The sequence below is a fragment of the Emydura macquarii genome, unplaced genomic scaffold, assembly GCF_026122565.2.
Source record: "Emydura macquarii macquarii isolate MOO-44397 ecotype Brisbane River unplaced genomic scaffold, CSIRO-AGI_Emac_v2 contig_2768, whole genome shotgun sequence".
In the NCBI taxonomy this organism is placed as follows: Eukaryota; Metazoa; Chordata; order Testudines; family Chelidae; genus Emydura; species Emydura macquarii.
This window is the reverse complement of record NW_027132905.1, coordinates 48698298-48717146: the sequence shown is the minus strand read 5'-3', so window position 1 is coordinate 48717146 and position 18849 is coordinate 48698298. Positions and strand designations below refer to the sequence as shown.

The 18849-nt window shown below is 47.8% G+C and overlaps 1 protein-coding gene across 1 annotated transcript; it reads right to left on the bottom strand.

Moving 5' to 3' along the window:
• Window positions 1-1894: 1894 nt before the first annotated feature.
• LOC137165954 (trypsin-3-like) lies at window positions 1895-13308 on the bottom strand. The gene is made up of 5 exons (XM_067567496.1): window positions 13254-13308; window positions 9812-9971; window positions 8299-8440; window positions 3730-3996; window positions 1895-2119 (listed from the first exon to the last, which is right to left on the bottom strand). Exons 1-5 carry the CDS (start codon window positions 13306-13308, stop codon window positions 1967-1969), a joined length of 777 nt encoding a protein of 258 aa, XP_067423597.1. The 3' UTR covers window positions 1895-1966.
• Between the last annotated feature and the right edge of the window lie 5541 nt (window positions 13309-18849).

Genomic DNA, 18849 nt, shown 5'->3' with positions numbered 1-18849 from the left:
AGCAAAACTGTTAGATAGAGGAGGCTGGGAACAGATCATCTTTGTTGTTAGCCTGCATCCAGTTCAGTGTTTCCATAGGGTTCTCACTCATCTAGGTTCTCTCCCATATCCTGGCCAAATTCCATCCTGGATAATCGCATTCTGCCTCCCTATATTCCCCCTATAGCTTCAGTTCGCTTTGTTTCTTGCATTAAAATGTTGACTTTGATGCTGTGTGTTATTAACCAGCTGTTGTGTTTCACATTAGAGGTGGCTGCATTTCAGTGCTGCATGAAGCTGGTCTTTGGGCTCTGTATAGTTTCAATTTACAAATTGCCTTTATTATAGCTCCTTTCAACCCAATCTTAAATGGAATATATAACACAGTTAATGTAGCTGTAATGCTAACAGTTCCACAAGGCAGGCTATGTTCTGTTCACTTCAGGTATTGCAATAACATGTTCCAAAGACCCTCTGGGAACAAAGGAAGCATGCCTCCTTGAAAATCCAGCTGACTATTCTGAACCTTTTGCATGTACGTGGAGTGCATATCTTTTCAGCTCTCCCAGAGGTGCTAAGTTGGCTATCGACTATTCTGCATCTTCAGAGCCATCCAAAAAACACCCTTGATAAATTGGACAACAGGTGCGAAGATAACGAGACAGGCGCTACATTCTACATCAGCATCTGCAGGCTGAGGAGAGAGGCTCCATTAAAATGAGCATAATAAAAGAGTCAAGAAATACAAGAACTCACATGTTCTGATGGAGATTCGGAGGTCAGGCAGATGCTGGGTCAGCTAGCCTCAGCTGAAAAAACCTCCCAACCAGGTTAAAGGACTTGCTGTGTGGACAGTAGAGTGGTTTGGGCCAAAATCTGGATCAAATCCTGGGTTACTTGTACAATGAAGATAAACCCTAAGTTTCCATTGGCCCATTGTGTTCTGGGCCAGGTTCTGTTCTCATGTCCACCTGCACAGGCCTCATTGATTTATGAGAGGGCTCATTTGGTGTCTTGGCAGGCGTAGAGGGAACAACTTGGCCCTCTGGGGCGTATGCACTGCACATTTATGCCCCTGGTGGAAAACTCTTTAATCGGATTAGTCTGCTGAGGTGTATTCAGTTACCTAGAGTCCTGCTGAGGTATAGGGGAGAGAGCTTTGTCTCTGGAGCACTGGCTCTATTGACTCCATCAGGGAATAAATATCCAGGATGGCTGGTGTGTGTTTGGGGTGGTTGCAGAACTTTCTGAACTGGAATCTCCGAGGGCCTGACTGAAAGCCCATTGAAAGATGCCCATTGACTTCAGTGGGCTTCGCACCAGGCCCACAGTTTGATATTCTTACTTAAAGGTTCAAAGGAAAAACCCTCCCTGCTACAGCTGTATTCATTCAGTACCTGAGTCAGGTCTTCATAACGCCATCCACGCTAAATGCTAGTAATTAATCGTGGCTGAATTCTGGGCATAGCCAACTGGTGAAGACAGCAAACCATTCTGCAAATATTTAAAAGGGAAGTGACTTTGAGCTTATTTTGATAGCAGGAACATTATGTGCTCAGAGAGGTATCCTTTCCCTACTCCTCGATGTTTGATCTATTCAGTGGCTTTTAATTAAGTTAAATTAAGTTAAATTTAATTAAGTTAAAATTGGTTCTATTAATCCTTTGCCTCAGAAGATTCCTTCTCGTTCTTAAGTAACTTTCATCCCCACATGTTTTCACAATGATCAGGCTTCGCTCTTTCCTAAATCTGCGGCATTATTCTGTCTCCATCAAAGGAACAAATCAGGGTGCCTGATGCAGAATTTGAGAGGCATACATAGTGCTTTTTAAAACCCGCCACCTCCCTTCTCCTTCAGGGTGATTTTAAGAAGGTCCCAGGAGGGCTACATTCCACAAAGCTTTTGTTTCTTTTTCATCACACGTTTATTTGCTCAAAGCAGGAATGGGCAGTGAAAAGAATACACTGAGAGGACCCAGAGCAGCTACTATTCACGCCTAAAGATGGTTTTGTAAATCCACTTCTGAAAGTTGGCTACTGCCGTATAAACACCGGGGTACCTGGGATTAGCACAGCTGTTCCCCCAGGACACAATCCCAAATATGCGGCCCTCGCACACCAGTGGCCCGCCAGAGTCCCCCTAGAAAAGAAGCAGACACAATAAAGGTTGTGGCTTTCTAAAATGGTTTTGGGCTGACCCTTCCATCACAGTAACAAACACTTTTCCTGTCTAGGAACTGGAGGACTAAGAACTCTGAGGCAGATTCTCCATTGCCCTACAACCTAGGTAGGCATTTCACCTGTGCAAAGTAGGCGTAAAAGGCTATTCAGAATGGTAACAGCTCTTTGCACTGGTGCAAGGACCAGGGCAATGAGGAACCAAGGTCCTAGATTAATTTCTATTTATTTCTGTACCTGAGTCCCTGAAGGATTTAGGCAGCCTGGAGGGAATTCAGAGAAAAGTGACAAAAATTAATAGAGAGATGAGTGGGGGGGAGGGAGGGTGACTTATGAGACCACATTCTCTGCTAATGTAAATGGGTGCAATGCCATTGTCTTCCACAGAGTTTTCCTATTTACACCAGCAAATAATTTGACCCCAGGAGTTTAACTTAACACATTTCCCATTCATCCTTGACAGTCATGTTCAGTGGAAATGGCACCTGGCCCTTTCCCGTGGCAACACCCATCCAACCTATGGGACAGTTTTCTTACAGGACGCTGGAGACACCCATCAAAACTGGGACTGCCCTGGCCTGGGAGAGACAATGCTAGAATCCCAGAGAAATTTAGTCCAGCCCTTGCAACATTCTACCCCATTGTCCCTTCCTGTGTGTGATGCTGCATCAGCACGCAATGAGCTGGCATCACAACACAAGAACATGACATCACACCGCAATGGCAACGCGATGACTAGGTCCTGCCAGACAAATGATGATAAAAAGGAGCAACAGCTGTAATATACGTTGGAAGAGACGCCTTCAGCCCCACTGTACTGCAGTGCTATTGTCTTACCCAGGAAGAGAAAAAAAAAGCTAGATCATTTCTAGCTTGAAATTTGTTCTTCTTGCTATAAAAATAGAACCGCCTTCTCCACCCACCCTCTGTGCTTCAGTTCTGGGCATGAGTCATCTTCAGCTAGAAGGTGTGTGATCAAGGCTTTAACTCTCTGGGAAGCTGAGAACAAGGCAGAGCCGAGGGACAGCTGACGGCTGTCTCTGTGCAATCATTTCTGTCCAGATCCCCTGCCATGATGCTGTCCACTGGCTGCGGTATTGGTGATCAAGATTTTCAAAAAGGACTAGTGGTTTTGGGTGCCCAGTGTGGTCTCCTGAGAAGAGCCTGATTTTTTTCTCCCCTGCCCCCAGAAAGTGTTGGGCCACTCACCCTCAGGAAACCAGGCTCTTTTAAAGGTGTACTGGGCACCTGAAATTTGAGGACCCCCCCCCCCCCATACTCACTCGGCATTGTTGATAATCTTGGCTTGTGTCTTCCATGTGTGTCTATAAAAGCACTAGTTTCCTGTCACATGTGGAGGAGTGGGGGAGATGCTTTTTAATGGATGGATTCTTTTTACTGGGACCCTGGCGGTCTAAAGACCCATCTGCCACCGAGCGCCTAACAATCCAGGATGGTTCTCTGCCACTTGGGCATAACGGCTACAGCCGGCTCGCTAGCGAGACGCGCCCTCCCCACAGGAGAGATTTGAACCTGAAGCTTCCTCTGCAGAGTTAAGGAGCGCAGCGGTACCTGGCAGGCGTCTTTGCCCCCCGTGTTGAACCCGGCACAGATCATGTTCTTGGTGATGTATCCGGCATAGGAGGCCGTACTGTTACACTTCCCGGCAGACATGATAGGAAGGCGCACGCTGCGTAGGGTATCCGAAGTCCTCCCGCTGATGGGAGAGGTGTAACCCCAGCCAGAGACTTGGCAGAAGCGGCCCTCCCTCACCACCGCTCCTTGCTGGGGAAGTGGTACAATGGAAACAAAAGCATTATGCACCAGCGGCCGGTTCAGCTGTTCGGAGACACCAAGGGAGAGTCATTACTGACTGTGAAGACACAGAGAGGCAGGAATAGGTGATTGTGGTCACAGGGCTGCGTGTACGGTGACAGACGAACCGCGCACAACTCAGAGCTTGGGTTCCAATCATATGTGGGTCCTTCTCTGAACCAACAAGACCTCATCAGCTGCAAAATCCAATCCAGACCCAGGGTTTTGGTTTGGCCCATCATAGAAATGGGGCCTGGCTGCAAAACTTGGATTTAGTTTCCAGTCCTTTCCTCAAAGCCCTGGGGTGTTTGGCTCCTTGGTTTTGGTCTAAGACTTCACTCTTATGGAAAGCCCCATAGAATGTAAAAGACAGTGAGAACTTTTCTATGAGATTCTTTGAATCCTCCTATGGGATCTAAAAGAAAATTATATTCTGGCTATAGAATTCTATCGGATGGGTCAAAATACCCATCGAAAGGATTTCATTCTCTATTAAATTCTATCGGTCTTAAGACTAATTTCTTAGGAGCCTATTTATTATATTTCTGTAGGACCCTCTTGGTTTCATCTCTAGTAAATTCTATAGGGCTTCCCATAAAGGTGCTGTGCAATGGCTGCAAAAATTGTATCCTCCACTCCTTAACTTGAAGGGAGGAAATTCAATCTGTTGGCTTGTTCAGGCCGTTTCTGTTAGCAAAACAGGGATGCACAGAGAAGAGAACAGAACCAAACATTTTCAAACCATCCAAAAGGTTCAGTTTGAGTTTGGTTTGAGTTCTGGGTGAAGGTGCAGGTCATTAATAGCGTTTAATTAGAAACCTTTTGATCATCTATTATGACCTCTTGTATATCATAGGCCATTACATTTCACCCAGCTACCCTTGTATTGAGCCCAATCACTTGTTTTTGGCTAACGCATCTTCCAGAAAGGCAGCCAGCTGTGATCTGAAGACATCAAAAGATGCAGAATCCATCACTTCTCTTGGGAGTTTGACATAATGATTCATCATCCCCAGTGTTAAATATGTGGGTCTTATTTCTAATTAGAATGTGTCTGTCTTCAGCTTCTGGCCATTGGTTCTTGTTGTACCTCTCTCTGCTGGATTAAAGATCATTTTAATACTGGTATTTTCTCCCCGTGAAGGTACTCATATACTGTAAGCAAGCCATCTCTCCATTTCTGATAAACTAAACAGATTGATCCCCTAAAGTTTCTCCCTGTAAGGCATTTTTTTCAGCCCTCAGATAATTTTTGTGATTCTTTTAGTGCACCCTCTCCAATTTTTCAACAGCCTTTTAAAAATGTGGACACCAGAACTGGACGCCATATTCCAGTATTGGTCTCACTAATGTCATATTCAAATGTACATTCATTGCTCAGTACTCCCCTGGTTATACATCCAAGGACAGCAGTGGCCCTTTTTGCCACAGCGTCATATGGCAACTCCTGTTGAGTTGCTTGTCCACTATGACCCTAAATCCTTTCCAGAGTCAATTCTTCTTCTGTCTATATCAAATCATCCAGCACTGTGCTGTCTATTTGAGCACTATAGGAACAGAGTATAGTATCATTTGCTATTATATTGTGATGATACTATCATTTCTAGTGCTTCCAATCTGATTTATCAATGTGTTTGTGCACACACACACTCGCTGTCTGCAGCAGGGCCAGGCGGCCCAGCGAGAGCACAAACGAAGGGCTGCGTTCAATTGCACGCACTCCCTGTTGCTATCTGCAGGAGTCTGCAATCTGAGTTTTCAGTCTCTCTGAAAACCTGAAAACCTTCACCCTGGTGCTTTGGAAATATTTAATTTTAGGGAAATAAGAGGCAGGCTACAAGAAGCCCTTAGGAGAGAACTGAACTTCATCACCGTTTCCCAGCAACCTCTTAGCTGCTGCTGCAGCTTTAATCAATAGAAGCCCCTTCGAGCTCTGTATTGTACTCACTTGGGGGAAGTCTAGCAGACTCAGTCCCTGGAGCCTTCGACTGCATCACTTTAATGATTATTTAAACTTGAATCCATTCTTATTAATACACAATATACTTTGCAAACCTGTTTGAATTTATGAATGCAGTTTAAGTGAAAACGATATTGGCTTAGCCTGAGACATTAATTTGTTAAAGGCAATACTCCCTGGGAATTTCATTTAGTTCCCTTTCGGTTTCCTTCTCTGGCTTGGATGTTTCACAGCTTCCTTTTTGAAGCTGCTAGATTAGTCCCTGTTATGTTGGGTAATAGACTCCTTGGGCTTACAGAATATTTTGAACAGCAAATGCCCTTTCAGTAAGGGATTGCTGCATGGAAAAAGCCTGCTATGTGACCTCAGAAGAAATCATTCTGGGGGCGCCTAGCATTTGCCTAGAAGACTAGATATAATGAATTTGCAGCTTGTACTCTGTGTGGGGATTTTGTGGGATTTCTTTCAATGGCTGGACTTGGATTCCCTGACGTCTCTGATCTCTTTTTTGCCCTTCATCCTATCGACTGACTTACATTTGTCAGCTCTTAGTTTTTATAGTACAGCGCATTCAGTCATTTTGTCCCTGCCTTTAAATGATTCATTAATACCGATTCAACTCCCTCGTCTGAGCAAACGCTGAACCTGATTGTCCCATGAGTGCTTTGTCAGATTATAAAGATCTGGTTCCAAAACCAAAACACAAGTGAAAAGCTCACACAGGATGTGCCATGTGGATATGCAATAATGACGCGTGCCCATTCGCCCACTCACATGAATGCTTCTGCACATGCAGTCATTGAGTAGGAGTACAGAACGAGACGCTGGCATGATTGTATTCCGCTCCGGTGGCTAAAATGTGTCGCAGCACCTGTACATGCAAATTCAGCATCTGTGTACATGCAAATTCAGTATGTGTTACCGTGCAGCGCCATTTAAACCTGTGTCACAAGCAGAAAGTCTTTGGGGCTCAGCCGTGAGGATACTTCGCAAAAGCCTTTTAGATTGTTTTTCTGCAGGGATGGGAGGGTAGGTTGGACTTGATACTGTGTATATGCCACTCCATAGCCTTTAGGAACACTTTACCACTCAGCCTGCTCAATTCCTTACCAAGGAGTGGTAGGGAACAGGCAGTGACAGAGACCAGGGAACACAAGAAGTGGATCTGCAGCCTAGATACCACAGAGGTTGGTACTCTTCACTAAGGTAAATAGATGGATAGACTCCCAGAGTGAGAGACCTGTGAGATCTGAAATGTACAATGATCAATAACTATCTCTCATATAGTGCTTTACATAGGCGATGAGTATCATTTTACAGATGGGGAAACTGAGGCACAGAGCAAGGACATGACTTACCAAGGGGCACGCAGCAGAGTCAGGAACAGAACCCAGTTCTCCTGAGTCCTAATCCTGTGCGCGCTCCCCTAGGGTACATTGGCTGCCTGGGTAGAAAAGCATCAGAACACAACAATCCCAAAGAAGAATGAGTACCTCTCCGGTGACAAAATGTCCCCTCTCCAGCTGGTTTGCAGGTAGTTGGTGCAAGAGGCCCCACAGGGGGGGGAGTTGGGAAGAACAGCCATGTGTGTCCTGATTACTAGTTACTAACTTTATTATCATACATTGCATTTCTTTTAGAGCTCAGGGACCCCGCCCTCAGCTGGAGCAGTAGCCCTAGTTGTGTCAAGGAAGAGTAAGGAAATATCCATGGTAAGGGCACAGTCTAGTACCCGGGGATCGTTACATTGGAGTAGGACAGTGTCTGAAGTAGCAATGCAATAGGTACGGCTGGGAAGGCCATTCCAGCCCCTTATTTCCATTTGCTAGTAACTTTGTCAACAGTGTTCTTTGGGGGAGGACGTGTGGCAGGGATTGGTGAGTTTGTTCATTTTTTTCCAGGTTTGAGAGAAGGGAGATGAAGGCGCTCAGGGCCTCTCATGACCAGACCCTATGTTTACATCCGAAGCAGTGCGGATGGGGCAACGGGACTGATACTCTGATATGGGTTCTATTCCTGGCTCTGCTGAGTGACCTTGGGCAAGTCATGTGCCTCAGTTTCCCCATCTGTAAAAAGGCGGTGATGATACCTCCCTCCTTTTGAAAAGTGCTTTGAGATCTACAGATCCAGGATGTCTATAAGAGCTAGGTCTTTGGTATTAGTAGAGATCATTTGTGGTTTGTTCCTCTTCACCTTGACCTCCCGCACATTTCCACCAGCCCTGCCTTTATTTACTTCCCTCCCCCGATGCTTCATAGCTGAACGTGTGATCATCAGAGCACCATGTACTCTGCTGTTAGCAGCCAAAACAACTTCCCTCTTCAACAGCCCCCTTCTCCCTTTTATGGCCTGAGGAAGGCTGTTACCTTAATCAACATGATATCTGCATTTTTGGAAGCGGAGCTGTAGTCTGGATGAACCACCATCCGAGAGGGCCGGAAGATCTGCTCTGTGCCTTCAAAAGTGGAGAGAGAATATTCCCCAGCGACAATCATCATCTGGGTGATTCTGTTGGGATATAGCAGAGGGCAAGGTCACCCGTGCTCCATTGTGGGGAAAAAGAACACTGCCCAGGTCTGCCTTAAAATGTAGTCACGCAAAGGACTCGAAACATTTTAAAAGGCTTGTAGCACCCACCGCACTTCCCCGGTGAGATCTTGTGCACCTTTGTTTTCATTCACTTGGAGTCAGCACTGAAGTGATGGAGGTACGTATGCGTGTGATGCGGTGTGATTGCAGAGTGCGTAGATCTGGAGGCAGGACTACTTGGAGGTACATGTGACTATGTGGGTGGGCAGCTCTGTTGTGAGGTGGGTAAGAAATAGGATCATTTCCTTTTTGCAGATGAGTAAACCAAGAAGTGACGTGAGAGATGTAATGACAGTGAGTCAGTGGGAGAGCTGGGAATCCAGCCCTATGCTCTGATCGCTGGGAATCCAGCCCTATGCTCTGATCGCTGGAGCAGTGTTTTATACCAAGGAGCAGGTTGCTGCCTTCCTAAACTGTCAGGGAGATCTCTAGGACCGGTGCCCGTCCACGGACTGGTCGTTGAGAAACCCTGCCCTAGAGAATCCTCCCTCCCAATGTCTGTGTTAGAATTCAACAGTCCAGTGGCTGTTTCTCTGGAGAGATGATAACGTGCTTGTCCACAGTGTGCAACATAATCAAGAAATCCTGACAATTCTAGGGCCCTGATTCAGCAACCCATCCCTACTCAGCAAAGCACTTAAACACACGCTTAACTTTAAGCATGTGCTTAAGATTTAATGGGGCCCCCAGACAGAAGGTAGATTGTGACTTGCTCCGGGTCATACAGGAAGTCTGGAGCTGAGCTGGGAATTGACATTAAGCACTTGCTTAAAATACCTTGTTGAACTGGGGCCCTAGTGAGATAGCCTGGAGAGGTCTCTGGCCCTAGTTGGACAGACCCAAGAGGCATGGATAGTTAAGAGAAAAAGCCAGATTCTTGGGTGCTTACATAAACCAAACCGTCCTGCCTTTGAAAAGTCATCCCTCTTTACAGCTCCCCGGTTTGTGGGCATATGAGACTGTGCGGCCTGTGCATAGATACATGCCAGATCAAGGGCCCAGTTTTCAATCTGAGCACCCAAACTTAGGAACCAAAATGCTGGTATAGACACCGAAATGGGAACGTAGGCACCCAAGTTTGAACACGGAGCTGGAAGCAGGTCTGTAACTATGTACATGACACCACGGAGCTGTGAGGTTTGATGTGAGTCCAGCGCTCTATGCTCCAGCAAACCTGGCTGGCCCTCTGTGGTAAGGGGAGGCTGGGCTCTTGTCTGGTTCCCAGACGTCTGGCTGTGCGCTCTAAAAGCCGATGTTAAGCGGCCGCCTGATTCTCCTGGCATTCCTTACTCGGTTTTGCAGTGAGCCGCCGTCAGGACCCAGCTCCGGCTGACCAGCGACCCGCCGCAGAAATGAAAGCCTGTCTTCCTCTTCAGGGACACCAGGTACTTGAAGGAATGCGGCGCCACGATGTGACCCCCGATGATTCGCTGGAGGCTGCCCTGGCCATCTGCAGAGCAAAGGCAAGACTGTCAGCAAGCGCCAACTGGCAAAGCCATGCGTGGACGGTGGCTGCTTCTCACCCCAGAGACAGCGGGGCGCTCTGCATCTGCACAGACCCAGGCGTCGCCGCATGCAGCTGGGCAGATCAAAGTGTCGTTCCACGTAGGCTGCTGGTTAGGCTTTATTTTGAGGGAACAGGAGCTCTGAAACCAAACAACCTTTGAATTTCAATGGTGACACTGTGAGTTGCTGTGACAGCTGAACCCCTGCTAGGGCCATCTCGGGGGAGAGCAATGGGACTACAAAAGAAGCTGTGCCACACACCCGAAAAGCACTTTAAATCACAGACAAGGGGCCAACTCCCTCCCTATAGGCTCATGGAACTGCCATTAGTATCAGGAGGAGTTAGCCATCGGCTTCAAGGGTGGAGAGATCCCAAAGGAGGGTTTCTAACTGATCTGCCGCTCCATTATCGTCCTCTCACGGCCATTAGCAAGACGAGAATCCATCTATTATTCACATGGCAACAGGCCTGGGTTTTTCCAGAGGCGACAGAGCGATGATGAACATACAACCTGATCATTTTTAATAAGAAGTTTAATCAATCTGTTTAATTCTCACCAGAGCGAGGGGCTAATCGTATTAACCTGCCAGAGGCCTAGTGCAGGCAGCCCCAGGCATCTACCCCACCTTCGCTCCCCAGCTCTCATCTGACTTGCTGTCCCAGGCCCCGGCTCCAGCACAGCTGTACTAACGCACATCCGTCCTGGCCTGCGCTACCCCTGCTCTTCCAATCCTGCGCCTCTCTCTCAGCCAGAGGCTGTTCACTGGATTTGTTTTGTGAGCAAACGGGCTCTGGGATGAATCCATCAAATCCAGGTCGACTTCCAAGATAAGCAATGGATTGGTGCCAAAAGGAGAAAGCCAGAGCACTAATCTTGTCACCTCCAGGGGAGATGATTCATTTGCATCTTGTTAGATGCTGAACCTCATGGCACGGAGAAATGTTTTTCGCAACAAGTCTGCTCTGTTCCTCTAATTAGCAGTTATTCTGCTGTTTTCTTTTAGGAACAGGGAAGGGTGTAAGGGCTTTGACCTGCGATGTGTGCAAAGCACCTGCAAACTGCACTGGCTTTAGACAGCGATAAACAGTGTGCTGTGCTGGCAGAGTTCCCGGCACGTTAGCTTCACGGGGTCAGCTATCGTCCACTTGCCAATGTGCTCTGCTGGGTCATCAGGGACCAACATATGAATCTGACAGATGGGGACACTGAGCAGGCCAGTGGTCTCGGTTGCATCACTGCGGCTGGGACTGTCTTTTGGATGGGACGGACAATAATGAGCTTGGCAAAGGAGACCTCGGTCGAGGCAGCAGCACCAACACAGCCTGGAAGCTAAAAGCCGCCCCCATCAAAGCCAGGGTGCTCTGGTAGGTCAGTGTGGTGCCCGCCGTACAAAAGTGATGGATGAACAAATCATAGAATCATAGAAGATTAGAGTTGGAAGGGACCTCAGGAGGTATCTAGTCCAACCCCCTGCTCAGAGCAGGACTAACCTCAGCTACATCATCCCAAATCACTGTGTTCGGTCAGCCCAGTGCAGTGTCTGCCAGAGAGACCCACTGAGACATGACCACCCCAACGAAGCCCGTCCGCTTTGTTGGGAGAATGTGACCCTGGTGCCAGCGGCACAGGCTGAAGAAGTTGTTGAAGCTTTGATCTCAGATGGGACACCAGGAAACACTGGCCCAGTGATCTCAAGACTCTGCCGTTTAATGGCTCATTTCTTTCCAAAGAGGTAACAGCGTCCTTACTCACTGTGACTTGGCCCATTGTCAAAGAACACCAAGACGTGGCCTACATAACAATAATGTCATAATTATTTTAAGCCTCCTTTGATTTAGGATGCGAGTTGGTCACCTATGTAAGAGCGCAGGCAAATATGCAGTTAGGAAGCTGTGAGAACCCATTATTTTTGGTGCTTTGGGGCAAGATTCTGAGGTCTCTATTTGGTTTACACTTCGGGATCCTTATTGCAAAGTGCTGAGTGTTTCTGGGAGGTGCTGAGTGCCCACAACTCCCAATAAAGTCAATGGGAGCCGAAGGCTTTCAGAAGACACCAGATCATTCCAAGATCACGCTCTTGTTCCTTACCCTGGAAACTTCCTATTGAGGTCCATAAGAGTTTGTCCTATGTAAAGACTCAGAAAAAGCCTGAGGTTTTGGCCCTTTCCTAACATCCCAAAATTCCTCCCAAGAATCCCCTGAACTGAGGCATTGCCCTGTGTTTCTCTTGATGTTGCAATCCTTTTTGGTAGGAACGTACAGGCTTTCATAGTGTTACAGAGAATGTCTAAGTGTGTTTGATTTGCGTAAATACTCTCCCTGTCGAGTTACATCATTCTTCCTAAAGGTCTCCCCATAGGCGGCCTCTTTGTCTAGTACAATTTTGCTTAATTGTGGTATAATTTAGAAAGCAAACTTCCTTTTTAATAGTTTTGCTAAACAGATACTGAATGAAAAACACTTTGGGCACATTTCCTCCTTTTTACTTTCTACAGCTCCTTTCAGAGAATTACCAAACAAATTACAATAATCAATTAAGCCCTCACAATGCCCTTAAAAATATTATCCCTCTCTTACAGAAGGGTAGGCTGAAAGGTTAAGTGAATTGTGTAAGGACAAATGGTAATTCCACAGCAGGGCTAGGAATATAACCTAGGAGCCCTGACGTCTGATCCACGGCTTTACCTACTAGACCTCATTCCCTCTAAATACCTGCAAACGGTCTATGCTGGAATCGCACAGTCCCACGTCTGTTTCTCTGGAGACTTAATGAACTTGCCAAGATGCAAATATTATGGAATGTTGGCAAGTGGGCCAGTTTCGTCTGAAATGTTGGTCCACTGAAGACACACTGGATCTAATTGACCCTTCATGTATCTATATAGATAGACAGATGATAACACACACCAGTAAATTTCCAGGTGTCCTAGCAATCTGATGCTTTAAACAAATAACATTATTAGTTCTGTTTTAAAAAACACCCCAATAACTATGAAGGACGTTGAATGTGAATCAGATAAAAATGAAATCTGGGGAATAAATATGGGACATCCTAGAGCGGGAGAGAAACCATGGTGCATTTCTGGATATGAAGATATGTAAGCTGTAAAAGGGACTCAGAATAGACATCTCTGTTACAGACGCACATTCAACAATCTAAAAACTTATTAGAATTTCCAGACCTGAAAGGCCAGCTAAATCTAGATATGCATATGAATACTCACCGATCAAAGAAAATAACTGCAGGGACAGCGGAAGGCTCAATGCCAGATAATTCATCTCGGAGTCAATGTAAGATCTTATAAGCACCTGCCAAAGGTAGCTCCAGCTCTTAGCTGCTGAAGGGAGAGACCCAAAGAAACTTCTTCATACCTAGATATCCTGGTTCCTCTTTCAGTTTCCATGACAACCTGAATCCTAAAGAGAACAATCAATTATTCATGGAGGCACTTCAGGACACTGGTGTCTGACTGACTAGAGTTAGCCTTGTGTTCTCATCTTCCTCCCCTCGGCATCCAGCTGAAAGGGCCATAGCCTTTACCGCTCACAAACACTGAATGGAGCTTCTTGGGTTTCTTGGCAGGGAAGTGAAACTGATTCTAACAAACCATCCCTTGGCAGACAGGGGAAGGCGTTTCCTGAAGGGTCTCCATCTCCTGCTTCCTTTCATGTACTGCAAACTAAAGCAGAGATCCACCGAGCTGAGCTGTCAGAGCGGGAGCGGGTGTGGACAAGCTGCTAATCAGTGCTGGGCCAAATGCTTTTGACACAGCCCGAAACAGGGGCAAACGTGCCTAGTTTGGACAAACTCAGGGCTGGATTCACCATGGCCTGGCAGCTTGTGATGTCACAAGCATGCCTGGTAATTTTTGATCCCCACTTTGCACTGGTGCAAATGACTACATATGATGTAGGCTATGGGGACTCAGGCAGCCAGAGGTGCAAAAGGGCTCGCTGGGGGCCAGGAAACTTTCAGGTGGAACGTGGGCCCAGTATGGAGCAACCTGGTCCCCTGGTTTTGTCAGGTGTGATGTGGGGGTTGCAGTATGAATTTTGGGAACCTGTTAGTTCCTCCATTTTGGCGTGGGTTCACCTCCACTCCATCTCACCCGCGTCTTTCATACGTTAACACACCCCACGCTGATATTAGCCTTTTTCTCAACTGCATCACATGGTTGACTCATTCAGTTTGTGATCCATTCTACCCACAGATCCTTTACAGCTGTACAGCCGCTTCGCCAGTTGTTCCCCATTTTGTAGTTATTCATTTGATTTTTCATTCCTTTCTAAGTGAAGTACTTTGTCCTCAGCTTTATTTAATTTCATCTTGTTGATTTCGGACCCATTCTCCAATTTCTCATTTTGAATTCTAATCCTGTCCTCCAAAGCGCATGCCACCCCTCCCAGTTTGGTGTCATCTGCAAATTTTAGAAGCATACTCTCCACTCCATCATCCGAACCATTAATGAAAAGATTGACTAGTAGCCTCAGCCTTTTCAACTGCAGACACTTAACTTGAAAAAGGCGAGGGGAACAGAGGTACCTAGGATAAAACCGAAGGCGAAAACCCACAAGCATCACCGAGACAGCTAAGCCCCTATCCAGTGGCACTTGTTATCCTTTTGAAACAGTAGGGACTATAAGGCAAGCCTGTGAGAAAACATCAGCTTACTACCTTAGCAGCTCCAAGGTGATAGACATCAAAAGCAAAAAGCAAAATGATCAGATTCAACCTTGAGAGCGCAAGTGCTTTAAAATTCCCCTCACTGCGAACTAGAATGAAACGCTAAGAAGTCCTGACAAGCAGCCAGCAGCCCCTCCCCGCCCTGTGTCTCTGGCTCCAGTTTAATTTAGAAAAAGCTTTTTTATGGCTCTACGTTTTAAAAAAAAAAATATCTCTAAGTCACTCGATCAATAAATCCTCTCCTTGGATAAATAAACTTGGGGATATCAGTTAGCAGGAGAACTTGGGTTATGCAGAGGCCCCTCATTATCGCAGGGGCGATCGATACAAGAGGCAAGTATGTAGCAGCTTCTTTTTATTATTCATACTGGCATTGATTGGCTAGGAGAAAGATGAAATATTCCCTGGGCAGGGTAGCTCCTCTCACAGGCTGTGGCCGTGACTAGGGTGACCAGATAGCAAGGTGAAAAATCAGGATGGGGGGGAAAGGTACCTACACAAGACAAAGCCCCGAATATCGTGGCTGTCCCTATAAAATTGGGACATCTGGTCACCCTAGCATGACCCACTGCTAAGCTTGAGTTACAGGTCCCCTCTCTGCACCCGATTCATAGAAAATGAGTCCACAACAACTCAGCTAGGGAATCTGAGATTTTTAGGCCAAGATAGCAGCTGTTACATACCCTTGTCAAATATTTCGTGTTCCCACTAGGGATGGAGGAAGCAGTTCAGATCAAAGAAGAATCCACCCAAGACTTGGGACCAAACCAGCTGATATCCGGCACTGTCGGGAATCTCCCAAGAGAGTGTTCCCATGAATTTCCCAGCCCAGGCTCTTTGCCAGAGGGATTAGGACAGGTCCAGTGAAACGTCCTTGTGGTGGCATCTTCGTCTGAACCACCGAACACAGTTGGAGGTGCATTCACCATTCATTGGCAGGGGAGGGGAGAGAAGAGCACGTGGCCTGAGCAGAAGTTGGGCCCAAAGGACCACCTCTGTGCAAACTCAGTGAGGCCTTGGGGGAAGTAGAGGCGATGGAGTCTTCACAGTGACCGTCCTGGCCAGAGATGAGTCCCCGGGCGCTGACTCTGTAGACATTCCATTCTCCCCGGTGTAATCCCTAGTTGTACCTTGCAGTCAGGAGGACGCGGTCTGTGTTGGATGCACTGACTGAGTTGCTTTTCACATTACCCTGGACAAGAGGGTGTGCAGGACAAGCTGTGCGGGCATCTCTGAGGAGAACAAAGAGGGTCTCCTACAAAGTTCTCTACCCATGCAGAGCGTTCTCACTTTGTCAGCGCGACAACAGCCTCCATCTTTGCAGACACTGGCATCTCAACTGGGGACGTCCGAAGCTAAAAGCATGAGTCTCGACAGCACGAATGAAAGAGCCAGGCTATCTCATTCAGAGCTCAACGGAATCCTCTGTGGATCAGGTTCAGCAGGGGACATGTAACATACACTGACCAGTGGGTTACATTCACCCTGGCAGTGAGGGCACCATTCTAGTATGTCAGACAGAAGGACCCAGTCTCCTGCATGCTTTTAAAATACACAGCAGACAGCTGGCAGGTTGTTTTGCCTGCAAACTGCATATCAGTGGGCACCGGTGTTGGCCTAGGCTCTTGCATCGATCTGGCACGTGCAGAACGCTTCTACTGCTGGCTCAGGAACTCGCCACACATACCCCCAGCTGCTGGGAAAGGATGCAGGCCTAGAACAGAGCCTTCCTAGGGAATTTGGGCACGGCTGTAGAAGAAAGGCATTGGCTAGGAATGCACCAGTTTTGCTTGGTGGCCACAAATGGCTACGTCTGCACTGCAGAACCCCTTCCCCCGTCTCCCACCGAGGTTCAGAACTGAAGAGAAGAAAGGTGTGGAGAGGAACAGCCACGAAATGTTAGGGGAGAAGAGGTGGGCACCCAGGGAGGAGCGTGGAGATGAGTCGCAGGGTCCTAAGGAAGGAGAGAATCACCCTCTAAAGACAGGCATGTCTAGGCGGCCTGTGAAATATTTAGCGCCGCTGAAACTTTCAGCAGCCTCCCAGCAGTGCGATGACAGCTTCTTCCTGTGCAGCGACACAGCTGCTCAGAGACGACGGGGTGCACCTAGTATTCCAAGCAGGCCTCCTCCCGCACCACACGAGCGAGCGCACCTGGGCTGTCTCCTCTTTCCAGGTTTGTGTCAGGGAGGGAGGTAGCCAGTATCTTGTATGCCCTCACCCGCATCGCACCCGTACACAAGGCCTGTACTGTGTCCAGGTATCCCTCTGCAGGGCAATGAGCCTGAGGGCGGTTTGCCGAGTCACCTGGTGGCAGGGAGTTGTGTCTCTCCGGCTGGGGACAGAGCAATGCTTTGTTATCTGCCTCCTGGGCTGGGTGCCACAGGCCTGGATCCATACAGGCAGCATCCCCACGCCCTGCCCCGTGTTTTTCCTGTGCGTTCTGTTCAGCCGCTTTGTGCACTCAGGCAGGTAAGGAAACCAGGGAGGTCACGAAAGAAACCCATCCGTGAGAGGAGGGGTCTTAGAGAGACCAGGTGGGTGAGGTCAGACCCTTTATTGGACCCACTTCTGCTGGTGACAGAGACAAGCTTGATACACTAAAAGATATGACCTCGCCTTGTCTCGCTAATATCCAGGGGCCAACAGGACTACACAGCAAGCGGGAGTTGCTAATGCCGTTACGGAACCTGTTGCCACTTGGCCACTGGTCCGTAGCTTGCCTCGGTCACTCGTGGCTGACAGTCCTCCTCCTCCGATAGCCGTTTAAGAAACAAGTTTGGCCTCTCCGCCTACTCCGTACTGGCAAGTATCCACATGGCAGCCCAGCAGAGACCCCTGCGGCTGAATGCACCGTGCTGAGGGCTGGCCTACCCTCCAGTGGGGAAAGAGCCGGTTTCACCAATCCCCAGCAGCACAGACTCCCCCCCTCGCCTTTCATCGCCCTCACTCCTTCAACCTTCCTCTTGTAAAATGAAATGCTGACTTGAAGGCCACCGGTCCCGACCCAAAGGCTTCCGGTACCAAGAGGGACCGATTAGCAGACATGGGTGCTACAGACAACCACGCTATTGGCAGATCCATAGGATCGACTCTGCTTCCCTCCCATCCCTCGAGGATGAGCCGTCCAGGGAAGGGGAGAGGCACATCAGTGGCACCGTGGGAGGAGCTGGTACCGCCACCGTGCATGCCAGTGATTGTTCTGGGGAGGGAGGATTTCAGACGCCAGGGCTGTCAAGCCAACCTTTCCTGAGTGCTTAAAAAAACCCGCCGGATCAGGAAGAAATGGTCTGTGTCTCTTTGTGGTATTTTCATTGAATGGCCTTTTTGCCAACCTCTTTCCATAGAGAAGAATTTATAAACCCTGACTGGGCACAGATGCCAGTGCATGCAGTTACACCCTGAAAATGAAGACGGGCCAATGATTCTCATTTGGATTCAGAAATGGGTGTCTAGTCTCCCCAAAATCCGGGCATTTTCATCTTAGACCCCGGGGTTTTCGTTCAGCCCTTTCTGACAACTCTAGCCACCACTTGCACATTCTGATCAGACTGGGGAGCAAAGTTTGAGGGCATTGGGATCTGGGAGTTTCAGTCAGGCCCAGGTCTGCCTGGAAGGCTAGAGAGCCTCTCCCAGGCAGTCCAAGGAAGGAGTAAGGCACAAATACAGAAGGAAACCAAGATGGTTTCATCAAGGAAGTGAGATAGTCCCTGATTCTCCAGCAGCTGGAAAACACAGCCTCTAAATTAACAGTGAATTAGGCTCCTGCAGTAAGATAAAAGGAAGTCAATTAAAGACTAATAAGAGCAAATTGCTTCGCATGCCCCCCATGTATCCTTCCCCAGCAGGACCTGGCTGCAAATCCAAATCATTCGCTCCCACCGCCACTTCCATAGATCCTGGATGTCATCACTGAGGGCTGCCTGTCACCCACAGGAGCTCTCTTATGCTGGCTGCATCACCCCCATTCTGGGTCAATCCTTAACATGCAGCTCCATCTCCCACACTGATCTCTGCTGTCTTATTTTGTTCATCGCATATGACACTTGGATATGAGATTAAGGGAACAATACATTAAAGAAAATAGCCCTGCCTTAATGCAGCTTTCCTCCTCTGCAATTTGTGTCCCTCCCTTT

Excerpts from the sequence above, each read along its gene's own strand:
- LOC137165954 (XM_067567496.1), bottom strand. The coding sequence starts at position 13,308 with ATGAATTATCTGGCATTGAGCCTTCCGCTGTCCCTGCAGTTATTTTCT. Across the intron at positions 3,997-8,298 it reads CAGATATCATGTTGATTAAG|CTGAACCGGCCGCTGGTGCA; the intron begins GTAACAGCCTTC and ends GTCTCCGAACAG. Across the intron at positions 2,120-3,729 it reads GGGGCAAAGACGCCTGCCAG|GGGGACTCTGGCGGGCCACT; the intron begins GTACCGCTGCGC and ends CTTCTTTTCTAG.